The sequence below is a fragment of the Macrobrachium nipponense genome, chromosome 1, assembly GCF_015104395.2.
Source record: "Macrobrachium nipponense isolate FS-2020 chromosome 1, ASM1510439v2, whole genome shotgun sequence".
NCBI classification, from domain to species: Eukaryota; Metazoa; Arthropoda; class Malacostraca; order Decapoda; family Palaemonidae; genus Macrobrachium; species Macrobrachium nipponense.
Window position 1 is genome coordinate 52142588 of NC_087200.1, and position 22947 is coordinate 52165534.

Here is a 22947-nt window from a genome sequence, read left to right on the forward strand (position 1 = left end):
CCCGAGTCAACCTGAGAGAGAGACTCCAGTGACGGTGGTCCAGTCTCTGGTCCTTAAATTACCTCGGGCAGAGATGAGTCTGGGCATAGATGTCGTTAGAGTTGACAGATCACGTGGCGATGTGTTCACCAGGCAAAAATCATGATGGCCCAAATATGTTTCCTTGGTGGCCTGGCACTTTCCCTTCCCAAATCTCCCTTTTCCAGTTGTCTGCCTCCGGCAAAGATTAGCACCTGGAAAAGGCATCTTTCGGCGTCATTTTGAGCCATAGAGGGTATATACCTGGAGTTGCGATCTCTATACCAGTACCAGGATTGCCGTTTTGAGGAATTTCGCCTACTATAGTGCTATTACTTTTCTAAGATCGCTCTGGTGGGGCCAGGTAGAAAAGGCAGAGTTGTCATATCTACCGGTATGTAAGTCCCATTAAATGCTTCCCGCAGATATAATCCTTCTTAAGAGGATTCGCTTTAGACCTTGGGAGTCGAGGGGAAAAGTTTGCTTCTTCCCTGTCTTTTTGTCGATTTACGCAGCTAATGACGTTTGGATTATAGGCCTATCTTATATTCAGCCGTTTTATTGTGGTTCTTGTGGTTATTCTTGTTTTTGTTGCTGATGTTATGATGCTTGTAGTATCTTCGAAAAATTTTCTTATGATATTCTAGCATTGCAGAATAAACAGGCCTATTCATAAAAACTGGCGTAAAGAATTATATGCCTATTATTGTTAATTGAAATTTAGTCATTTATTTTAATTAAAGTAATCGAGATCTTTAGGAATATATTCTGCGCTAAAATATTCTCGTAACAACACGCGCGCAGAGAGAGAGAGAGAGAGAGAGAGAGAGAGAGAGGTTTGGATCATCTCATGCATAAATTTTCAACTATTATATATTTGTCTAGCCTTATGATGCCTTCCTACCGTAGCCTTCATTTTCATAGTTTGATAGTTGTGTGTAAGGGTGAGACAGTCCTAAGACTTGGCCACCCACGCATGTACTTAAGTGTATGGGGTCTTGCCTATACGTGTACATTGATTAAAAGCTACTCTATTTTCCAACAGATACAGGTAGAAGACTGTCATTGTCTCAATATATAAGAATTTTATGTGTAGGCCTATGCCTTGTCATTTTCTCAAAACATAAGAAATTGACATATAGGCCTATGTCTTGACATTACTTCAAAATATAAGAATGTGACGTGTATGCCTATGCCCTGCCATTGCCTCAAAATATAAGAAATTGATATGTAGGCCTATGTCCTGTCATTGCCTCATAATAAAAGAATTTAACGTGTAGGCCTATGCCATGTCATTGCCTCAAAATATAAGAATTTAACATGTAGGCCTATGCCCTGTCATTGCCTCAAAATATAAGAATTTAACGTGTAGGCCTATGTCCTGTCATTGCCTCAAATTATAAGAATTTAATTTGTAGGCCTGTGCCCTGTCATTGCCTCAAAACATAAAAATTGACAAGTATGCCTATTTCCTGCCATTGCCTCAAATTATAAGAATTTAATTTGTAGGCCTATGCCTTGTCATTACCTCAAAATATAAGAATTTGATGTGTAGGCCTATGCCCTGCCACTGCCTCAAAATACAAGAAATTGACGAGTAGGCCTATGCCCTGTCATTGGATCAGAATATAGGAAATTGACGTGTAGGCCTAATCTCTCAATGACATTAACATTTTAATAACCTAACTCGCAACTGGCTGCATAAGTCTATGCTTCATTTCAATTAATGTAGTCTATGTCGGATCGCTTATGCAGGCCACCATAGATGACTGCAGCTCAGTTGGTATCACATCCTTGAACCTGAAGAATTTTTTTCAATGTTGATTTTGGCTTAAAAAACCACCCGAATGTTTATTTGCGGTTAGAATTCATGCAAAAGTTTGGTTAACCTTTTCTAAACACTAAAGGACCTGTTTCCAAGAAACGCGCTGAGAAAATACATAACTGCTCTGTTGACAGTGACAGTGATAGGTTTTGGCAATAATAATTTTTGAAGCTCCTTTCCTATATACATATTCGTAAAATTTTTGCTAAAGCCATTGAAAAATAAACACTCCATTATGAAATTAAACACTTAGTCCATACTAACATAAGTTGAACATATATTAAAAGCCCTCGATGTGATTTATAATATTCATCACATCAAATGCGCCTGCGCTAGTTTGCAAACACTGACCAATAAGAATTCTTCATTAGAAATTAACATGAATTAAGTTCTACAGTTTAGGAATATTCCTCAAATGAAAGACTCAGAATTTTACAGAGCTTTTTTTTTTACCGACTGATAAATCAGTTTACCAGTAAAACTTTGAACTTCATAAATAAAACCAGAAATTTTTTTAGCTGTTCTTTGCTTAAGAATCGTCCTTACTTATCTGCAGAATCTTAACTTGGGTGTAAATAGACTTGATACTTCATTTGTACGCAACAGCTATGAACCGTGAAATGGTCCTAGCACTGACAAGCTTGGTTAACCGCAGAAGGGAAATTACAGTTTCCAGTGTCGCTCATGACGAGGGTCGCCGCGCACATCTGGGTAGTCACTCCGTTGGCACTGCACATGTTGAAAGACGAACAACCCACTTGCCCGGGTATTATGCCCCAAGTACTTGAGTCTGCAGGGTTGCAAGCTGTGCACAGACCTGCGGTATAGAAAATTATTAAGTAGGTATTAATCATTGGAAACGCCGACTGGTGTGATGGCTCTGACGGAATCTACATATATTTTGAGTTCAAGCGAAGATACATTGCTTTACTACCTTAATACAGTTATTTTTCTTGTATTTTAATGAGTTACTTACACTTTCATCCATTTATTTATCAATTTCTCAATTCATCTGTTTTTTATAGGAACTGAGCTTCTCTTTCTACATTTCCCATTGCATTCTGTTACTCCTTTCGAATGAACACATTAATAATCTGTGGAAGCCTGAATTTCAAGTCAATGGCCCCTGTTGCCGTGTTGTATATGAATGCGTAGGATTCATCTTCTGAATAATAAAATAATAAATAGTAATAATAATATTTTGGAAGAAGACCCTCTTTTAAACAATTTCTGTTGAATAAATTGGCAGAATTCAGCGAATTAATCTTATATATTATTTTCTCTATTTTTCTTATAACTCGCTTTTCTGCCTCAGCGATACTTGCAATAATTGGCCAATATTTATATTGGGGATAATGCTGAAAGTGGTATTTTATTTAGAACAGGATTTATTGATCAAAAACTGGTATTATCAGTACACTGGTATTATCAGAATACTGGTGTATGAAAAGGCATTCCTCTGGTCCACTTCAAGCAGGGGTCGTCGTCGGTGTTGGTATCATTCCATTAGGGAGGTCAATGTCAGGCTGGGGTCGTCTCTGGTATTCAGCTAGTATTAATGCTGGTGTAGCTCTGGCTTATCGCGACGTTTCAACCTTCTCGTAGGTCATCTTCATGGCTGGTCAGCAGTAGAAGTGACGAGATGGTGTCTGCATGCCGATATTTATAGCGGCTTAAATCCTAGAGTTGAGTTCTCATTGTTCGAGCTGGTCTGGGGCGAAATCGGAGATCTCTCGTCGATGGTTGCAGGGATTCAGCCGTGCGAGCGCTTGAGTAGAGTATCCAGGAATGAATGTCTGGAGTCCTACCTGCGGCAGGAGTCCTATCATCCTGCTGGTGCTCATGGATATCTGGCATTGTTGGGTGGTCGTTCACTGCTGATCTTCGGGCGGCAGTAGGGAGGAGAAACGTTTCTTGGGTAATATTCAAGTTAGGTTTCTCCTTTCCTATATGGAGGGCTTCCAGGATTCGCAAACGTTGTGGATCAGTAGTTTGGTCAATAATTTCAATATTAGGTATAATATTGCTCCTTTTTATTCTTATTATTCTTATATTATAGGACGGGGCACGTGTACCGGTAGAACACGTTCATCTTCTTCAAGGGGGGCCGCTGGGTTGTTCCTCATCTCCTGCCACGCCCAAGAAGGAGCCATTTATAATCACGCCAGGACTGCCCATAACATAAGAATAATAAGAATAAAAAGGAGCGATATTATACCTAATATTGAAATTATTGACCAAACTACTGATCCCCAACGTTTGCGAATCCTGGAAGCCCTCCATATAGGAAAGGAGAAACCTAACTTGAACATTACCCAAGAAACGTTTCTCCTCCCTACCGGCGCCCGAAGATCAGCAGCGAACGACCACCCAACAATATAAATATCCATGAGCACCAGCAGGATGATAAGACTCCTGCCGCAGGTAGGACTCCAGCTATTCATTCCTGGATACTCTACTCGATTGCTCGCATGGCTGAATCCCTGCAACCATCGACTAGAGATCTCCGACTTTGTCCCAGACCAGCTCGACCAATGAAAACTCAGCTCTAGGATTCGAGCTGCTATAAATATCGGCATGCAGACACCATCTCTTCACTTCTACTGCTGACCAGCCATGAAGATGACCTAAGAGAAGGTTGAAACGCCGCAATAAGCCAGAGCTACACCAGCATTAATACCAGCTGAATGCCAGAGACGACCCCGGCCTGACATTGGCCTCTCTCATGAAATGATACCAATATAGCTAAAATATAAAAAGAGAAAGAAATCAATCTCATCAAATAAGTGAAAGTCGAGTCCATGAATAACGAAAAGAATCCCTTGAAGAGATACCTCTCAAGTTTTTCTAATTAATTTTGCATTGATATTCAGAGCAGAAAAGACAAATGTTCATTACCTCCAGCTGCAGGACCAGGGGCAGCTGTTGTTGAAGAGGTAGATGTTCCACCAGCTTTCTGCAAGAAGGTTAAAAAAAATGGTACCAATTCACACATCTTATGTAGTATCTTTATCTAAATGTTGCAAAAAAGGGAACTAATTCATACGCCTAATGTATCACCCTTATCTAAAGCTTTAAAAATTGGTATTAATTCATTTGTCTGCTCTAGCATCCTCATCTAGATAATGAAAAAGATGGTAATAATTTCATACGTCTGTTGAGTATCTTCATCTGAATGTTACAAAAATGAAATTAATTCAGACCTCTGATGTAGCATCCTTACTGAAATCAGTAGCAATTTTCCTGTATGAGTTTATCGAATCGCCTCAACATTTTTCCTAACATTCACAGTCAGAGTTCAAGCTCAGCCATTCCTTCGCACATGCACAAATATATATATATATATATATATATATATATATATATATATATATATATATATATATATATATATATTTCAGGATTTTAAGCCAGAACCAAGTAAAAGTAAATAATTTCCTATATTCTCAAGTCACCCTATGAACTGAAAGCCTCTATTCTCTCTAAACCCTCTCTTCATTCCCATCGGCTGCTCTTGAATGAATCTCCACAGGTGTCCTGAAGAGGGAAGAGCCTCTCTAGGCCGAAATTTTAAAAGGACGGGGCCACAGCCGCTCGTTCTCAGAAGCTCTTAGAACTTTCTTAGAGGCCAGATACTTCTCATCTGCAGAACACCACTCCCCCCACCTTATTTTTTTTTTTTTTTTTTTTTTTCATTTATTTTTTTTTTTATTTATTTATTTTTTTTTTTTTGCTACTCTGCTTCCTCTGGGGATCCCACAAGTGTTCTTATACCGTCCATAGTGCACAGAAATATCAGTACATGAGAAGACAAGAAAACCCAGGATTTCCAGGTACTGTGAGAGTAATTTCTAGTACAGTCAATATTTCGTTTCATCCTTCCCAGGCAACTTTCCCCCTTTTTGGTTCAGCTTCTCACTCCCCAATTTTGGTTCAATGCTGCAATTAATTCCCCTTGACATGCTAATAATGATATTAAACATCACCCTAGTTACTCAAGCAATGTAGAATTCCTTTCTGTATAAGATCCCAATCATTCTATGCAGGCCCCCCCGCCCCTTTGAGAGATCTTTGATATGCAATGCTAAGAGCAAGTAATTTGTAACATTTTCCAACTTGTCCATCGCCTTAGTACTGATGCTAGAATGCAATCTCTTTGCAGACAAAGAGTGCCAGAAGGTCACACCCTGTCATGGTAATCGCTTCATAGCGACGAATGATAAGTTAAAGGAGATGAAAATACATTTTCTTCGAGTAGGTCTGCAACAAGGATGTATCCGCGCACGTGTTGGAGGCACCTGTTCTCATGATTGTTCTAGAATCGTCAGGTGAGGTATGGAACTCGACAGGCGCCGACGTGTCGTGAGAAACGCCGCGATTTCTGATGCTATACTTCGTCGAGATCCTTCTAAGACATTCCAGTCATCTCAGGAGCCTGTGGCGTACGCTGGTAGGCCATGTCCCCAGGTAGCCGTATATATACGACTGACGAAGTAGGAGAGATCAGATCATCAGTGAGAGATTAGAGAAGAAGGAACAGACGAAGGATAAGAGAGGAAGTCGGCGCACGAGAGTTTGGTCGGATTCGAGTCAAGTCGTCCAGTTAGAGAGAATGACAGAGGTTTTCCGACGTTGAGCAAGCCTTCAGAGAAGAAACGTTCTACAAGAGGTTTCGAGGAGTTCCTGCCCTTCGAGTATCAAGATTCAAGAATAGAGATTGCTTTCTGCAGTACGGAGTTGAGAAGACGTCTATAGTTTTACAGTTCTCCTTTGTGAAGCCATCGCTTCGAGCATTAATTTTCGACCACTGAAAATCTGGCCAGCAAGTATTTTCATTACCTCACTGTTTCCCCAGTTCATGCATTGTAAGATTTTAGTTTTGTTACGTAAATAGGAAAAACCATTCTGCATTTACCTTTATTAGTAAGCTTGTAAATAAACCTTTGTTCTGTTTTTCTATATTCTTATCCCTAGTTTCAACTGTTGGTGTTGAATTCTTTTGTTTATTATAATATCGAACCTGTAGCAGACGTCGGTCTGTAACACACCCTCACATTGTATACTGAGGGACGAGCAGTATATAATATATATATATATATAATATTATATAATATTATAATATTAATATATATATATATAATATATATATATATATATATATATATATATATATATATATAGATATATATATATATTAATATATATATATATATATAAAATATATATATATATATATATATATATATATATATATATATATGTGTGTGTGTGTGTGTAAATTATATATATGTACATGCATTAAGTTACAAATGTCCCTTAATATCCAATTCGCTCTACTAGGGAATTAATATATTTTCATGTATGTTAACCGAATGTCACGGAAGTCCTGATTTCTCCTCTGTGCGCTGGTTTGAATCCACGAGAGGACGAAATTATTAACTTAAAAATTCCCCTTCGGTTAACATAGGTACAGTGGTACCTTGAGATACGAGCGTCCTGTGATACGAGTGCTTTGAGACCCGAGGTGGAATTCGGTCCAAATTTTGCCTTGAGACCCGAGCTGTGTCCCAAGATCCGAGTTGGTTCAGGGACGCCACCGCTAGTTGGCGTTCACGGGCAGCATCAGCTGGGAGCATCCCACGAGCTCACTCGCACGTGTGGCCGACAGATTTAAGTTGTTGTGAGCTGTACTCGTGTTTCGCTGTTTTTTCACGAATTAGTGAACTTTTTTACCTACCATCATGGGGCCAAAGAAAGTACGTGCAAAGGAGAGTGGCGAAAAGAAGAAGAGAATGCTGCCGATAGAGGTAAAGCGAGAAATAATAGAAAAACATGAGCGTGGTGTAAGAGTGATGGAACTGGCCCGGGTGTATGAGCGTAGCACATCGACCATTTGTACCATCCTAAAGCAAAAGGATGCCATCAAAAGTGCAAAAACAGCTAAAGGAACTACAATTCTGTCGCAATTAAGGACAAATGTCCATGAAGAAATGGAGAAGCTGCTCTTGGTATGGTTGAAAGAGAAGGAACTAGCGGAAGATACAGTGACGGAGAGTATAATTTGCGAAAAGGCTTGCGTTATTTACGCAGATTTGAAGAAGGAAGAGGCATCAACTTCAGAAGGGGAGCAGAAGACACGTTTAAGGCAAGTCGTGGGTGGTTCGATAATTTTAAGAAGAGAAGTGGCATTCATTCGGTGGTGAGGCATGGTGAAGCTGCGAGTGCCGATGTAAAGGGAGCTGAAAGGTACATCGTCGAGTTCGCTGAGCTTATTGAGGAGGAAGGCTACATCCCGCAACAAGTCTTTAACTGCGATGAGACGGGATTATTTTGGAAAAAAATGCCACGGAGGACATACATCACCGAAGAGGAGACGAAGATGCCAGGCCATAAAAACCCATGAAGGACCGTCTGACCCTTGCATTGTGTGCAAATGCTAGTGGTGACTGTAAAGTAAAGCCACTGCTAGTCTACCATTCTGAAAATCCTCGAGCGTTCAAGTCACACAAAATTCTGAAAGAAAAACTGCACGTAATGTGGCGCGCGAATGCAAGGGCATGGGTTACGCGGCAGTTCTTTACAGATTGGGTAAACCTCGTCTTCGGTCCTTCAGTGAAGGAATATCTTCAAAAGAATAACCTCCCACTGAAAGCCTTATTAATTTTGGATAATGCTCCGGCCCACCCACCTGGTCTTCAAGATGACATTCTCGAGGAGTTCCAGTTTGTGAAAGTCCTCTACCTCCCACCCAACACGACTTCCATCCTGCAACCAATGGATCAGCAGGTCATTGCAAATTTTAAAAAGCTTTTCACACTTGTTCCGCCGATGCTTTGAGGTGACAGAGAACACCAAGCTTACCCTTCGAGAGTTTTGGAAAGAGCATTACAATATCGTCGTATGTTTACGTATCATTGACTCGGCATGGCAAGAGGTAATGAGACGAACCTTGAACTCGGCGTGGAAAAAGCTATGGCCTGGTGCTGTTTCAGAGAGGGACTTCGAAGAGTTCGTACCCCAAGCAACGGTGGAGGAGATTGTGTCCCTCGGAAAGTCGATGGGTCTGGAGGTAGATGAGGGCGCGCGACGTCAACGAACTCGTCGAGGAACATGAGGAGGAACTCTCAATTGAGGAGTTGAAGGAGCTGCAGGTGATGCAACATACGAAGGCCCTGCAAGAGATTAGCAGCTGTAGCGAGGGGGAGGAAGAGCCGGAGGAAGTGATTCCTACAAGTCAAATTAAAGACATGTTAGCAATGTGGGAAACACTTTCGAGTTTCATTGAACAGAAACATCTAGAAAAAGTTTCGACTAGTCGTGCTTCAGCGTTATTTAACCCTGGACAGATATCGTGGGTCCTGCACGACCCAAGGAGTGTTTCAAAAAACATGTTTTTTTCCCATAAATTATCACCCATGTCCAATGCGGGTGTAATCGACCTGCAGACGGTCTAGTATACTGTCAGGTTTGATGGTGAGCAGACGTCCCAGCCCCTCTCTTCAGTGCATCCCTATTTTCTGAGGAACCACTAGGGTCAAGGACGACCCACATCTTAGTAGAAAGGTTAGTGATCGAAAATCAAAGTTATTACCTAACAGTTTCTCAATGAACACTCTGTATAGTCATGTGACTTTGTTGTGTTGGAAAGTCTAGCTGGGTCCTATATCTAAGTAACACACCACAAACCGAGTGGCAGAGATGCCACATACCGCCATATTGTCCAATTTGCTTCGAGTGCCACTTTTTGCATTTTTTGCATAAAGCAAAGTTTCTAGATAAACATCAGATATTGAGTATTATTCATTCTAATCGTGTTATGTACTGTTGGAATATGTCGGAGGATGATGTTTTTATCAAATGAATGCCTTTGTGAATGCATTATCACGTCGTAAATGCGCTCAAGGTCACGTGACATTGTAGTGCCAATTTCTGTGTTTTTTTTACGAATAGCAAAGTTCTTATGTAGCCAATTCATGTCGGACTGTGTGCATAATAGCTAATTAGTGTATTTTTTTATATTGTAAATTGTTTCGGGATGTTTATGGGTCACGTGAGCAACTCTGGGAGCGGCAGAGATGTCACATAGCAGAAATATTGTCTAATTTCTTTCGAGTGTCATTTTTTGAAGTTTTTGCAAAAAGCAAAGTTTTTAGATAAATGTCGGATACTGAGTATTGTTCATTTCAATCGTATTTTGTACTGTTGGAATATGTCGGAGGATGATGTTTCTATAAAATGAATGCCTTTGTGAATGCCTGCCACTTACCTACGACTTACATATGCCCTTATGGTCACGTGACATTCAAGTGCTAATTTCTGTGTTTTTTTGCGAAGAGCAAAGTTATTACGTAGCCAATACGTGTATGACTGTGGCATAATAGCTAATAGTATAGTTTTTTTTATATTGGGAAATGTTTTACTATGTGCGCAATCATGTACGGGAGACGTTTTACTTCGTATGCTGTTTGTAGCAAACGTGTGCGCGACCTTGGTAGTGGCTGAGGTGCCATATTGCCAATAATCCATGCGTCTTTGAATGCCCGTTTTTTTCTTTTTTTTTATGAAAAAAAGCAAAATTATTAGGTAAACGAAGCATATTGAAATTGAAAAGTGTTCATGCTAGTACTGTTGTTAATGTCAGTATAGTTTTGTTCATGCTAGTATAAATGTTTATAGTGGAATATGTTGGAGGTTGGCGCGTTGTTTCATCGCGTACGTACTCTGGGCCATTGTATGCGAAGATTCTGTTTACCTTCTTTTCCGAGTGCTCATTTCTAATGTTTTGCCCCTCTCTCTCTCTCTCTCTCGATCTCTCTCATCTTCTCTCTCATCTCTCTCTCCTCTTTGATCCTTTTTGATTAGTGTTTCGTATATTCGTGGGTCTCTCTCTCTCTCCCTTTGTTTTAGTGTTTCACATATTTCTGGGTCTCTCTTTCACTCTCTCTCTCTCTCTCTCATCCTTTGTTTTAGTGTTTCGCATATTTCTGGGTCTCTCTCTCTCTCTCTCTCTCTCTCTCTCTCTCTCTCTCTCTCTCTAATGCCTCTTTGATCCTTTGTTTATGTTTCGTATATTTGTGGGTCTCTCTCTCTCTCATCCTTTGTTTTAGTGTTTCGCATATTTCTCTCTCTCTCTCTCTCTCTAAAAATGAATCTATCTCATCTTTGAAAGCTATAGTAAGTAAAGCGCTCTCTCTCTCTCTCTCGCGATATAAATAATTCCATCTCATCTCTGAAAGCTGTAGTAAGTAAAGTTCTCTCTCTCTCTCTCTCCTTCTCTCTTGTTGTGCGTAAACATCTCTCTCCCCCCCTCTCTCTCTCTTTTGTTGTGGTAAACATCTCTCTCAATCTCTCTCTTTTGTTGTGCGTAAACACCTGCGTGACCGACCTTGGAAGTGGCTGGGATCCCATATATTGACATTTGATCCATTTCCTTTCGAATGCCCCTTTCTGTGTGTTTGTGTGTGTGTGTGTTTTTGTTTTTTTTTTTTTTTTTTTTTTTTTTTTTTTAAGCAAAGTTATATGGTAAACATTGCGAAGAGAAACAAGGTTCATGCTAGTATAGTTTGATTTATTACTGGAATATGTTGGAGGGTGGTGTATTGTATCGCGTACGTGCCCGGTCCGGGGTAATGTTTGTGCTGATTCCGTTTGAGTGCTCATTTCTAATTTTTTTTCGAGTGCTCATTTCTAATTTTTTTTCAAGTGCTCATTTCTAATTTTTTTTTCGAGTGCATATTTCTAATGTTTTGCTTTTTTTCAGTCATGGCTTCTAGGGCACGCAGAGGTCTGAGTACGGCCGAAATCAATGAAGTCATTGCTCAATATGAAAGCGATGATTTTGATGGCAGTTACGTTTCATTTGGCTGACACGTAGCAGGGACATCTTCCTGCCATTGGCCACGTCAAGCTGCGCAAGCGTGTTCGCTGCCGAAGTTGCCCATCTAGAGACGACCACAAGACGAACACAGCATGTTTGCGATGCAAACGGGCCTGTGTTCCTACAGCATCAAACTGTCTTGTGTCCGAAGTGTGTGCCTCGTACGTAGGTAAGTTACATCATGAAACTTTTTTACAACTTGTTTGCATAAATGCTATAATTTTAATCTTTACAAAATATATATCATCCATTTTTTTACCTAAAATACTGCAATAGTTTATTTTTCATTTTTGTCGATATTTCCAAATATTCTAAAATATTCCCTTTTCGAAATATTTCTTTTTGATGACTGCAAAATAATTTTCAAACATCCAGCAAGCCACCATAATAGTTTTATGCAAATCAATGCATAATTATATAGCTAAGTAACATTGAAAATTTCACTCCATTCCTCCATTTCAGGTAGCAAATTTGGCCGTCGCACTTGTCGTGGGTGGGGCCCCATTTACTGTACATATCCATTAGGTAAGTTGCATACCGCTATATATTCTTGTTCTCTATAGAATTTGTGATATTCTGGTAGATTTTTATGCATAAATATCATATCTTATAGTAGTTACAGATAATTTTTATAAGAAATTTTCATGGTAAAATAAGGAGGTCAACAAATGACCTATACATTAGAGTAAGTTTTATGGGTCAGATTTTTTTTTTGATGATTGCAAAATAATGTTGAAACGTCCAGAAATCTACCATAATAGTCTAATGCAAATCTACGCATAATTAGGTACCTAGATATCACATTGAAAATTACATTCCATTCCTCCATTTCAGGTAGCAAATTTGGCCGTCACACTTGTCGTGGGTGGGGGCCCATTTACTGTATATATCAATTAGGTAAGTTGCATACCGCTATATATTCTTGTTTTCTATAGAATTTGTGATATTCTGGTAGATTTTCAGGCATAAATACCATATCTTATAGTAGTTACAGCCATTTTTATAAGAAATTTTCATGGTGAAAATAGCAGGTAAAAAGTGAACTTTAGATTTGGCCCCTGATATAACAGCTAATATCATCTTTGTCCAAATATTTTTACATAATTACTTTTTATGATAATATGACTTTATTCTGTATAAAAATCAGCCACTTCCTAATTCATTTAGGTACAAAAAAAAAATTCGTGAAAATTTGCCAGTTTTTGGAGGCAAAAAAAATTTACCTTTTTTTTCTCTTTTCAGATTTTGACCTCTATGGGTCCGACACCTTTTCTGGCTGTGGAGACTTGTAAATTGTAGTTTTAGGAAGGATTCCCTCAATTTATTTTCTTATATAGGTTATTTTGTATTTTTTATAAATATTTTTGTAAATTATTTTTTGTTATATACTTATTTTTTTTTAATATTTGTAATAAATATCAAATTTGTAGATGGGTATTATTTATCTCTTCAGTAATATAGTATTATCTTTAAACTAATTTTAGAAACTATAATGTACAGCAAAAATGAAGTTACTGATTTTTGGCAAAATTTTCTAGACGCTCGGGTCGAGGTTGACCCACATTACATTTAACGGGGTAGCGAAATAGCGATACCTGTCCAGGGTTAATGACACTTGTTTGACTCATTTCCGGAACATTCTAAAAGGGAGGCAGAAGCAAAGCTCTTTGGATAAATTTTTGTTAAAGAGAAGCGCAAATAAAGTGCCGAAAGTGATTCTAAAAGGCAGAAAACAAGTGCTGATTAAACTTACGTATCGCTTAGGTTAAGTTTTAAGTTTAAAGTGCATTTAGTATTTTTTTCAAATTTAAGTTAAGGAAAGTGCAAATTTTTATTAAAGTTAAGGAAATGCAGTTTTAGTTTACATTTTAATGTTATCATTTTGTGTTCGAAAAAATGCTGTTTACTTAACGGGACTAGCCCCTCCCTGCTCCCTCCTCCTCCTCCTCCTCCGCCACTCGACTCCGTTAGCCAGCCGCACTCGCCTGTCAGCAAGGTAAGATTACGTGTTCTTAACTTTTTGTTGTGTTACGTAACTTTGTTATTCATTGCTAAATTTTAGTTTTAGTTTACATTTTAATGTTCATTTTTCATTTTCTGTTAGGAAAATTCCTGTTTACGTAACGGGACTAATGTAGCCGTCCACCCCTCCCCCTCCGTCACTCGCCTCCCTTAGCCGCCCGCACGCGACTGTCACCAAGGTTAGATTAAATTAACTTTTTCTTTTCTTTATTTTACTTTAATTCTATTCATTACTAAAATATATTACTGTATAATTTTTTTGTACTATATTTCTACATTTATATGTGTGTTTTCTTCATTATTTACGATGGTTTGGGGGTATATTTCATAGGTCTGGAACGGATTAAATACATTTCAGTTAATTTAAATGGGAAAAATTGATTTGAGATACGAGTTTTTCGAGTTCCGAGCCCGGTTCCGGAACGAATTAATCTCGTATCTCAAGGTACCACTGTATATGAAAATATATTAATTCCAAGGTAGAGCGAATTGGATATTAAAGGACATGTGTAGTTTTAATGCTTGTATATAAATAACGGTGATATGATAAAAAAAATTCATATATATATAGCCGATGTCCACGAGGAAAAATGAAACTTAGGTTATAAATCTTTAACAGTTTTGCCTTTAGTTTTGTAAGGCATCTTCGAGAGAACTGATTTGTAGTGACAAAACTTGACATTGCATGAGATCAGCGCTCCATTTACAAGTCTTTGTTTGTCTATGGAGGCGAGGTCACACTTTGCTGCTAAGTCCGGATTAGCTACTTTCCTAAAATCTAAACATTTTACATAGTTCCTTTGAAATAAATGGATCGAGTTTATATATTCATATTCCACAAAAGCCTTGTTTGGGAAAGGTAAGTCTGATTATATTTTTTTCCAGTTAACATAAAAATAAACAATCTTTTTCACAGACGTTCATGCCATGACGGTTCTCACAAACATGAACGAAAACTGAACTGCTCTCCTGTGCATGATTTATATCTTTATGCTGTTATAGGCTCTTTTCCCATGAGCTTCTACTCTGACCAATCTAGAAATTGTCAAATAACTTACATGAGATGTGATATACGCATCATTTAGTCTTGGCTAGAGTTTTTTTTTATAAGTGTCTGTTTGCATTGTTGTTTTTAAATGCTATATTAGCCCAAAGCTCTCAAAGTGATATGGAATCTTGAAATGGTAATTCAAAAAGTTTTTTTTTTTTTTGTAAGTTTCTTTGCTGGTATTATCATTATAAAAGTCATTAAGGTCACTCTTAATACAGAATCAGAGTAGTGTCATTTCATGCCTGTAGTCCTAATTGCATCTAGTTCATCATCCGCGTAAGAGTCAGGATTTAGACCTGATGTCTTATTTATCTCTAGTAATTCTATACACACAAACACACACAGCCACACAACGCGTGTATGTATATTATATATATATATATATATATATATATATATATATATATATATATATATATATATATATATATATATCACTTGTTCCTTTGATTTCAAGTATAGGAGTATGTTTACAAGTATGAGTCCGTTGACGGAGCCAGGTGGAGGAAAGCTGTCAGAAACATGGACCCTTCACAGAAATGGGAAAAAGATGCCGAGAGAGAAGATTTACAAGAGTATATGCATTTATGGGTCAAATGTCAAACGTTTACTCTAACTGAATAGGTACATACTGCCCATACAATGTCGTCAGGATTCGTCGTGTTCTGCAGAGAAGTGGCGGAGGCTCCGGGAGATGACAAGAAGCACTTGAAGCCGTCGAGGTAGATCTTGGTGCCAAAGTATACCGACTGATGTAAGGAGGCCCTGGCTGCGCACTGCGGTCGGGACAAAGGTAATTAAAATAAATTCATGGTGCCCTGAGTCTCGAAATGGAGAAACAAACCCACAGTTATGTTGGGTACATATATTAAAAACTAAATCCCTACAAAGACCTGTCGGTAATCTGCTCTGTTCCTATTTTCAGTTTCATTCAGAAGGAAAACAGAACAGATTCCCGAAAGCTCTCTGTAGAGATTTAGTTTTCAACATATTACCTATACATAACTGTGGATTCGTTTCTCCACAAAAGCAATATTCGGTTAAAAAAAAAGAAAAAATAAAAGATTTTTTCTAGCCATAAAAGCAAGTCATTACTGGAAAATACATTTTTGTCAGTAGTAACTCTTCACTGTTAGGATAAGTTCTTGTCATGCTGTCAAATATGCACAGGTACGTAAAATGATTTTATTAAGTTCACCAACTATTCCATCTTTATGAGTTTTTTAAAATAAAGAAGAAATAGTCGGTTATATTTCAGTGTTTTTTATTAGTAATTATTGTCAAATCGACTGAATACTTTAAAAGAACGAAGGAAAATGTAACCAGAAACCAATTAGTGAAGTCATCAACGTAATAATAATAATAATAATAATAATAATAATAATGTTCTGGGCCTTGATATGGCTGTACTAAAACTGTTTTCAATTATGTAAGTTTGTCTGAATATTGAAGAGAAAAGTGTCAATACTGTATGGGTTCGCCTGTTATTCGTTTTTCTCAAATATTTTTCAAACTTATTATTTAATCGAAATAGTGCTGACAGTTTACAAGACACCTCTCGTTAATTTTTGGTGTCAGTTAGGTCGTTTACTCGTGATTTTTAAAGGCAAAGTCGCATAAGCCAGCAGGACTTATGTACACAATCGAACGTCTGCTATCATCCCTCCCTCCCTCCCTCCCTCCCTCTCTATACTCTTTCTTTATCACTGTTTTTCTCCTCTCTCCCTCTAATACCTCTGTAATTTACCTTATGTTGTAAAGGTCCGTTTTTCATATTTTTTAATACCAGCAGATAGCTGGAGATTTTATACGAAAAGGATACTGAGGTTTGACGAAACTATCATTTGTCCGCACATGTTCTGATAATAGTATCCTTGGCATGTTACCTTGTTCGCGTCGTTCCAGAAATGAGGCCGTTATCTATGCAAAATAAAGATCTGTAAAATGAAAATTTGTGACATTCATTCGTTCGATTTTTACGATTGCTTAACAGATTATGGATATTTTTCAGATGCAACAGAAACTAACGTACCTATTTATAACATCCAATGTTACCCAATATACGATAATAAAATGGACAGAAAAGGGGGGGGGGGGGAGAAGGGGAGACATGGGAAGTGGGTTGAGGGAGGGAGAGGGATGAGGAGAGGAAGGGGGATGGAGGGAGGGAGGTACTAGGGGATCCAGAAAAATTTCATGGGGCTCACCAGTCTTCATTTTATACACACACACACACACACACACATATATATATATATATATATTATATATATATATATATATATATATTTATTTATATATATGTGTGTGTGTGTGTGTGTGTGTGTGTGTGTGTGTGTAACTGAATCACGAAAGCTTGGAACGTGATAAATCCATAAATAACGGTATAAGCCACGAAGGAAAAATAAACAACGGGGTTTCTGCAAGATTGTTACATTTAAGTAACATTAGAATAAGTGTTTCCTTTATGTGGATTGTAATGAAGAAAAAAAAAACTAAGTTTTTTTTATGTCTAATTGCATATTTGTTTTGTTTCATTTCCGCTATTTCGAGAAGGTTTGGGAAATTACCGAGAACAGGAATATGCCTGTTTTATACAGAAGTACCGAAGGACTGTTAGCAGTGGGAGGGATCTGCTGAACCAGACCATTCCAGAAAGTCGCAACCCCTAATAAGAAGAAGAAAGTGTTCGTGACGGGGCCGCAGTGTTGCCAAAGCGCGGAGAAACGACCAATAGTGGGGAGAAGATTCAAGGGGATGTCATTGAATGCAGAGCTGCGGTCTACACTCCTCATGTATGCGGCGCTGTAGGTCCGCATATATATTTACGCTTTTATAACTTTTTCCATTAATAAAAAATTATTGAAATTATATAATAGTTTTGAAAATACTAATATTTTTGACAAATGAACCACTTTCACTAGTCTCGAGTGTTCAAGCGCCAATATCAGTTGAGAACCGATTTTGACAACAGCAGCTGACGAAACCCAAAACGTGATGTCTTTAGGTCCAGCAATCTTCAATTTGCCTATGTAATTATATATATATATATATATATATATATATATATATATATATATATATATATATATATATATATATATATATAGGTTAGTAGAATTTGGTTAATTTGTGAATTAATCTTAGGGTGAAGCCTGACTTATATTATTGTAAACTTTGTCATGCTTAATGAGTTTTTTTTTGTTTTTTTTTATTTTTTTTTTCTTTAGAAAACAACTGCAAATATGTACTAGGCAATTGCATTAGTTGAAGTGATTCAACTGATTATGACCGAATAAGTTTCGATATCAGTATGCTAGGAAGTGGTGTATTATAATCGTGGGTTTTCTTTATATTAATGTAGCTTATTGATAAAAAAAAAGGACCATTTATGATGTACTCTTTTCCAATTTTATGAAACTCATAGCCATGCATAGGGCATTCGTTTGGCTTAGGATTGCCACATGTATACCATAAATCATGCATAATATGCTGTCCATTCTCATTACAATGGGAAGTAAGTTGTATTATGGCAGATTCTAAAAGATTTCGTGATAAGACATCTTTTGACCTTGCAATTACTGAACTACCAATCCAATTTATTCGGTGGTTGTTTTCACTTGAATGAATATTACAATAGATGTTTGCCCAGTTTTTACAGAATATTTATGCTGGCTTAATCTTACTTCTAAGCCCTAGCTCGACTGTCCGAGATAAAATGACGGGTAGTCCATACATGGAATTTTATATATTATGTTGTTGCTTCCTCTGGGGCTATTTTTTATTAACATTCCTTTTATTGTGCTATTATAAGAAAAAACAAAGTTGACCATAAAGGCTTTTAACAATGATGTAATGGTTTCAAATCTGTTAAAATAAGGCAAACTGAGAATGTTCTTAGAATTTTCTTTCTCCATGTCACTTACAATATAAAACATTTTGTGGGCTTTGTTATAACAAATATCTAATATATGTGAAGGATAACATAAATCTTTCCCTATTTTTCTTATGTATTCAATCTCTTGATCCAAATATATGGGACTGACAATGTGCAATGTTCGTAAAAACAGCAGAAAAAATTGATATTTTTATGTTAAGATGGTGGCCTGAATAGAAATGAACATAAGTTAAGTTGTTGGCTGGTTTCCTATAAATACTGAATTTACATTGAAATGGTTCTCTATGTATCAAAACATCTAAGAAAGGGAGGCAATTGTCTTTTTCCAATTCTAGAGTAAACTTCTACCATAAACTTAATCGATGGTACCTGGTAATTTAATTTAGAGAATAAATCATTTACATCAATACCAGCAGGCAGAACAGCTAAAATATCATCAACATATCTATACCACTTTACAGGAATGTAAATGATATTAGGTAAGTAGCATTTTTCAAAGAATTCCATGTACAAGTTTGAGAGGAGTGGTGGTAAAGGGTTGCCCATTCCCATGGCAAATATTTGTTGATAAAATTCACCATTGAATATAAACTTACAATCACAAATGCACAACCTAGTGAGTGAAATAATGTGACTAATAGGTAGAGGTAATTCATGCTGAGTTAGTTCATTACTAAGATATTCTAAAATAGTCTATAGGGACTTTAGTAAAAAGAGAACATACATCAAAACTTAACATAAAACCCACAAAAAGTTTTATAATGTAAGTGACATGGAGAAAGAAAATTCTAAGAACATTCTCAGTTTGCCTTATTCTAACGGATTTGAAACCATTAAATCATTGTTAAAAGCCTTTAAGGTCAACTTTGTTTTTTCCTAGAATAGCACACTAAAAGGAATGTCAATAAAAAATGGCCCCAGAGAAAGCAACAACATAATATATAAAATTCCATGTATGGGCTGCCCTTCATTTTATCTCGGACAGTCGAGCAAGGGCTTAGAAGTAAGATTAAGCCATAAATATTCTGTAAAAACTGGGCAAACATCTAATGCAATATTCATTCATTTGAGTGAAATCAACCACCGAATAAATTGGATTGGTAGTTCAGTAATTGCAAGGTCAAAAGATGTCTTATCACGAAATCTTTTAGAATCTGCCATAATACAACTTACTTCCCATTGTAATTTTAATATTAGTCATGGCCTGTTTCATTTAGATTTTAGACCCTTGTATTTGTAATATGTTTAAGAATGACCTCAAAGATATAATTACAGACTTAAATACAAATTAGTTGCCTTAGAGATATCTTCGTTGTATACGTATGTTTAATATGTATTGTGAATATGTTTTTGTTTACCAAAGTTCTGAATAGCTGTCGCCCTATATAATCCTTTAATTGTCTTGTCCTTGTGTCTGAGCAGATTGACTTAATGTTCTTTTTTTTTCTTTTTTTCTTTTAATTGTTCCCATGTTTATGCTTGTTAGGGAAGGTTACTCATTCTCCAGGTGTGCCGGATTCTAGGTACTAATCACCTTATAATCCTTATCTGTCAGTTATACGACCTTTCTTGTACTGTCAATTCCTCATGTAAGTCAGTTGATCTGCTGAGTAAAGACATTTGAGTCGAAAGATCTTGCAGAAACTCTGTTGTTTATTTTTCCTTCGTGGCTTATACCTTTATATATATATATATATATATATATATAATATATACGTAAACAAATTCTTCTGTTAAAGCAGGATGCGTCTCAAGTATAAAAGGTCCATTAAAACACTCAGGTTTAAAGCTCAGGGCTATGTTTCAGTGGACTGATTCCCACCTCCCTTAGCTTTAAGCCAGAGTTTTTAATGGGCCTATATATATATATATTTATATATATATATAATATATATATATAATATATGTGTATATATAATAATATATATTATATACATAAAAATATATTTTATATATATATATATATATGATATATATATATATATATATATATATATATATACATACTGTAAAAGTTTCAAAGTGAAAATACATAATATTGATACGTCTTGCTGGAACAAGAACAAACAAGTCTTAAACTGTTACGTATTTTCTTTGCAAGTAATAGTAGGGTATCCTGCTGGTATGGAAATCCAAGAGGCAGGGGACAGGTGACATTTGTAAAAGCTACTGGAAAATGCTACCTTTACATGAAGCATTTCTTTGGTATCATAGTAATATAAATTTTCTATCGCATATCACTCAGTACTTCGGTAGAAATTGTGAAATGGACAACGATTGCCCATTCTATCAGGAAATACCGAATCCTTTATGATTATCATTAATATTCTTGCTGTTATTATTATTATTATTGTTATTATTTTTTTCTCAAGTTTTTAATTTTTTCTTTACTATATTTCTTTATATATTCCTCATTTATATTACTATTATCTAAATCTTAAATATTATTATTGTGTCATTATTTTTCATGAAGGGGGGTGACCCCCCCTCCCCCTGGCCCCGCCTGGATTCGCTAGTGGAAGGGAGGTAGAGAGGAACAGCGGATGGGGATAATGGACATTCGAAGACTGGTCGGTGATGCTTGGCGACACCTTGGAAGCCAAGAAAGAATAAACCCTTTAATTAACTAACATCATTTGACAATGCCCTATATCACCATTTCGAGCAAATAATTAGTTTGAAAGATATTTGAGAAAGGCGATGGATGACTCGCCGTCCCTGAAATAGATAGTAATCACCTCACGACTTCGTATTTTACCATATGATGACAAGGTTTACTATTTAATGGCATACTTTCACGCTCTCCAGAGCACATCTGCAATGTGTGACAACGGTCAGGTGGAAGCGTGATGAACGACCATCACGAACTTTCAATACATCAACTTTTTCCTTATCTCATAAAACGTCAAACATATACAATTTAGAGATTTTAAAATCTACCTAATGGAACTATAAACGATCGTCTCTAATATCGTCTTTGATATTAATGGCGAAAAAAGTCTGCCCAATAAAGACAAGACTTGTGTTTCTCAACAATAGCATGGCTTTGATATCTACATTGTTAGTTCTTCTTGTATTTCCTATTTATTACCTTCAGTATTCAAATGAACACTAAGTCTTGGATATCAAGTCAGTGGCCCCTTTGTTTTCCATATGAATTGGGTTCATCTTCTGAATATAATATAATAATAATTGGAATTTCGGAAACAGTTTTTGTCTTTTGTATCATTATTGAACATTTATGTTGTTTTTATTCTTATCGTCCTATTACTATGACCGTCGATCTGGAAAGTTTAGTTGTATATGCGTAAATAGATGTAGAGTCTTGGAACCTGTAAATGTACCTACTTTTTATCATCATGCACATCACTCAGAAATATCCAAACCTTCGTGGTGAACAAACCTGAAGGTCACCGTTACCTTGTGAGAAAGCTTTTAAGGAACAGAATAATAGCATGTATTTGACGAAACGAAAGTACGCCGAAAGAAATTAATAATAAATGCGCAAAAATAAACGAACTATATTTGGAATTTATGGCAGTTCGTTTTCCTTTACCACAGATGTCGCTTAAAAATGTATAAATCTTTGTGATAAACAGATCTTAAGGGCAGTGTTAACTTGAGAGAAAACTTTTCAACTTTTACAAAAAAAAAGTGATATACTTGATGAAACGATAATATACCAAGAACATAATAACAATGAGTGTAGATGTGCAAACACAATTCCACTGAAAGAAAATTTTGCTGAAAAGAATGGTAATAATTGACCAAATGACAATATACCAAGAACATAAATGAATGATCAATGCGCAAAGGCAAATCAATTTAGCATGCATCGCTTTTTGTTGCTTCCGTGACAGTAATGGGACATAGATGGCTCCCATCAGCCGCTGCGGCAAAGTGTGACAGACATACTAATCAGGAAGTAAAAAAAGTAAAGGTTTCGAAGGACGTTGCCTCTCTCTCTCTCTCTCTCTCTCTCTCTCTCTCTCTCTCTCTGTGTGTGTGTGGTGTGTGTGTGTGTGCGCGCGCGCGCAGCTCTGAGATTTCTTCAATGATTCCAGAACCTTGAACCATTAACGAGTCGGGAAAATTTCTTGACTGATAGGAAGTTGATCATCTGAAAAAAAGTCTCTCTCTCTCTCTCTCTCTCTCTTACATTTTTGCAAAACCGCTTTCATGGCAACCAATAAATAGCCCTGATTCAAGACCAGTCTTCTTATATCTGGTTTCTCAGTATCTAAATATTTTAAGGG

General features: G+C 36.9%; 1 protein-coding gene and 1 long non-coding RNA gene across 2 annotated transcripts in view; one reads left to right on the forward strand and one right to left on the reverse strand.

The window, feature by feature from the left end:
* Positions 1-2137: 2137 nt before the first annotated feature.
* Positions 2138-22947, reverse strand: part of LOC135220174 (uncharacterized) — an 89827-nt gene continuing 69017 nt past the window's right edge. Inside the window, exons 3-5 of the mRNA XM_064257463.1 lie at positions 15426-15569; positions 4742-4799; positions 2138-2660 (exon numbers count right to left, since the gene is read on the reverse strand). Of these exons, the coding sequence (XP_064113533.1) occupies positions 2470-2660; positions 4742-4799; positions 15426-15569 (393 nt within the window). The 3' untranslated portion in view covers positions 2138-2469. The remainder of the gene's footprint in view (positions 2661-4741; positions 4800-15425; positions 15570-22947) is intronic.
* On the forward strand, positions 9183-13311 carry LOC135220171 (uncharacterized). The gene is made up of 5 exons (XR_010315593.1): positions 9183-9406; positions 11604-11889; positions 12183-12245; positions 12555-12617; positions 12963-13311. It is a non-coding gene; the product is annotated as an uncharacterized LOC135220171 (long non-coding RNA).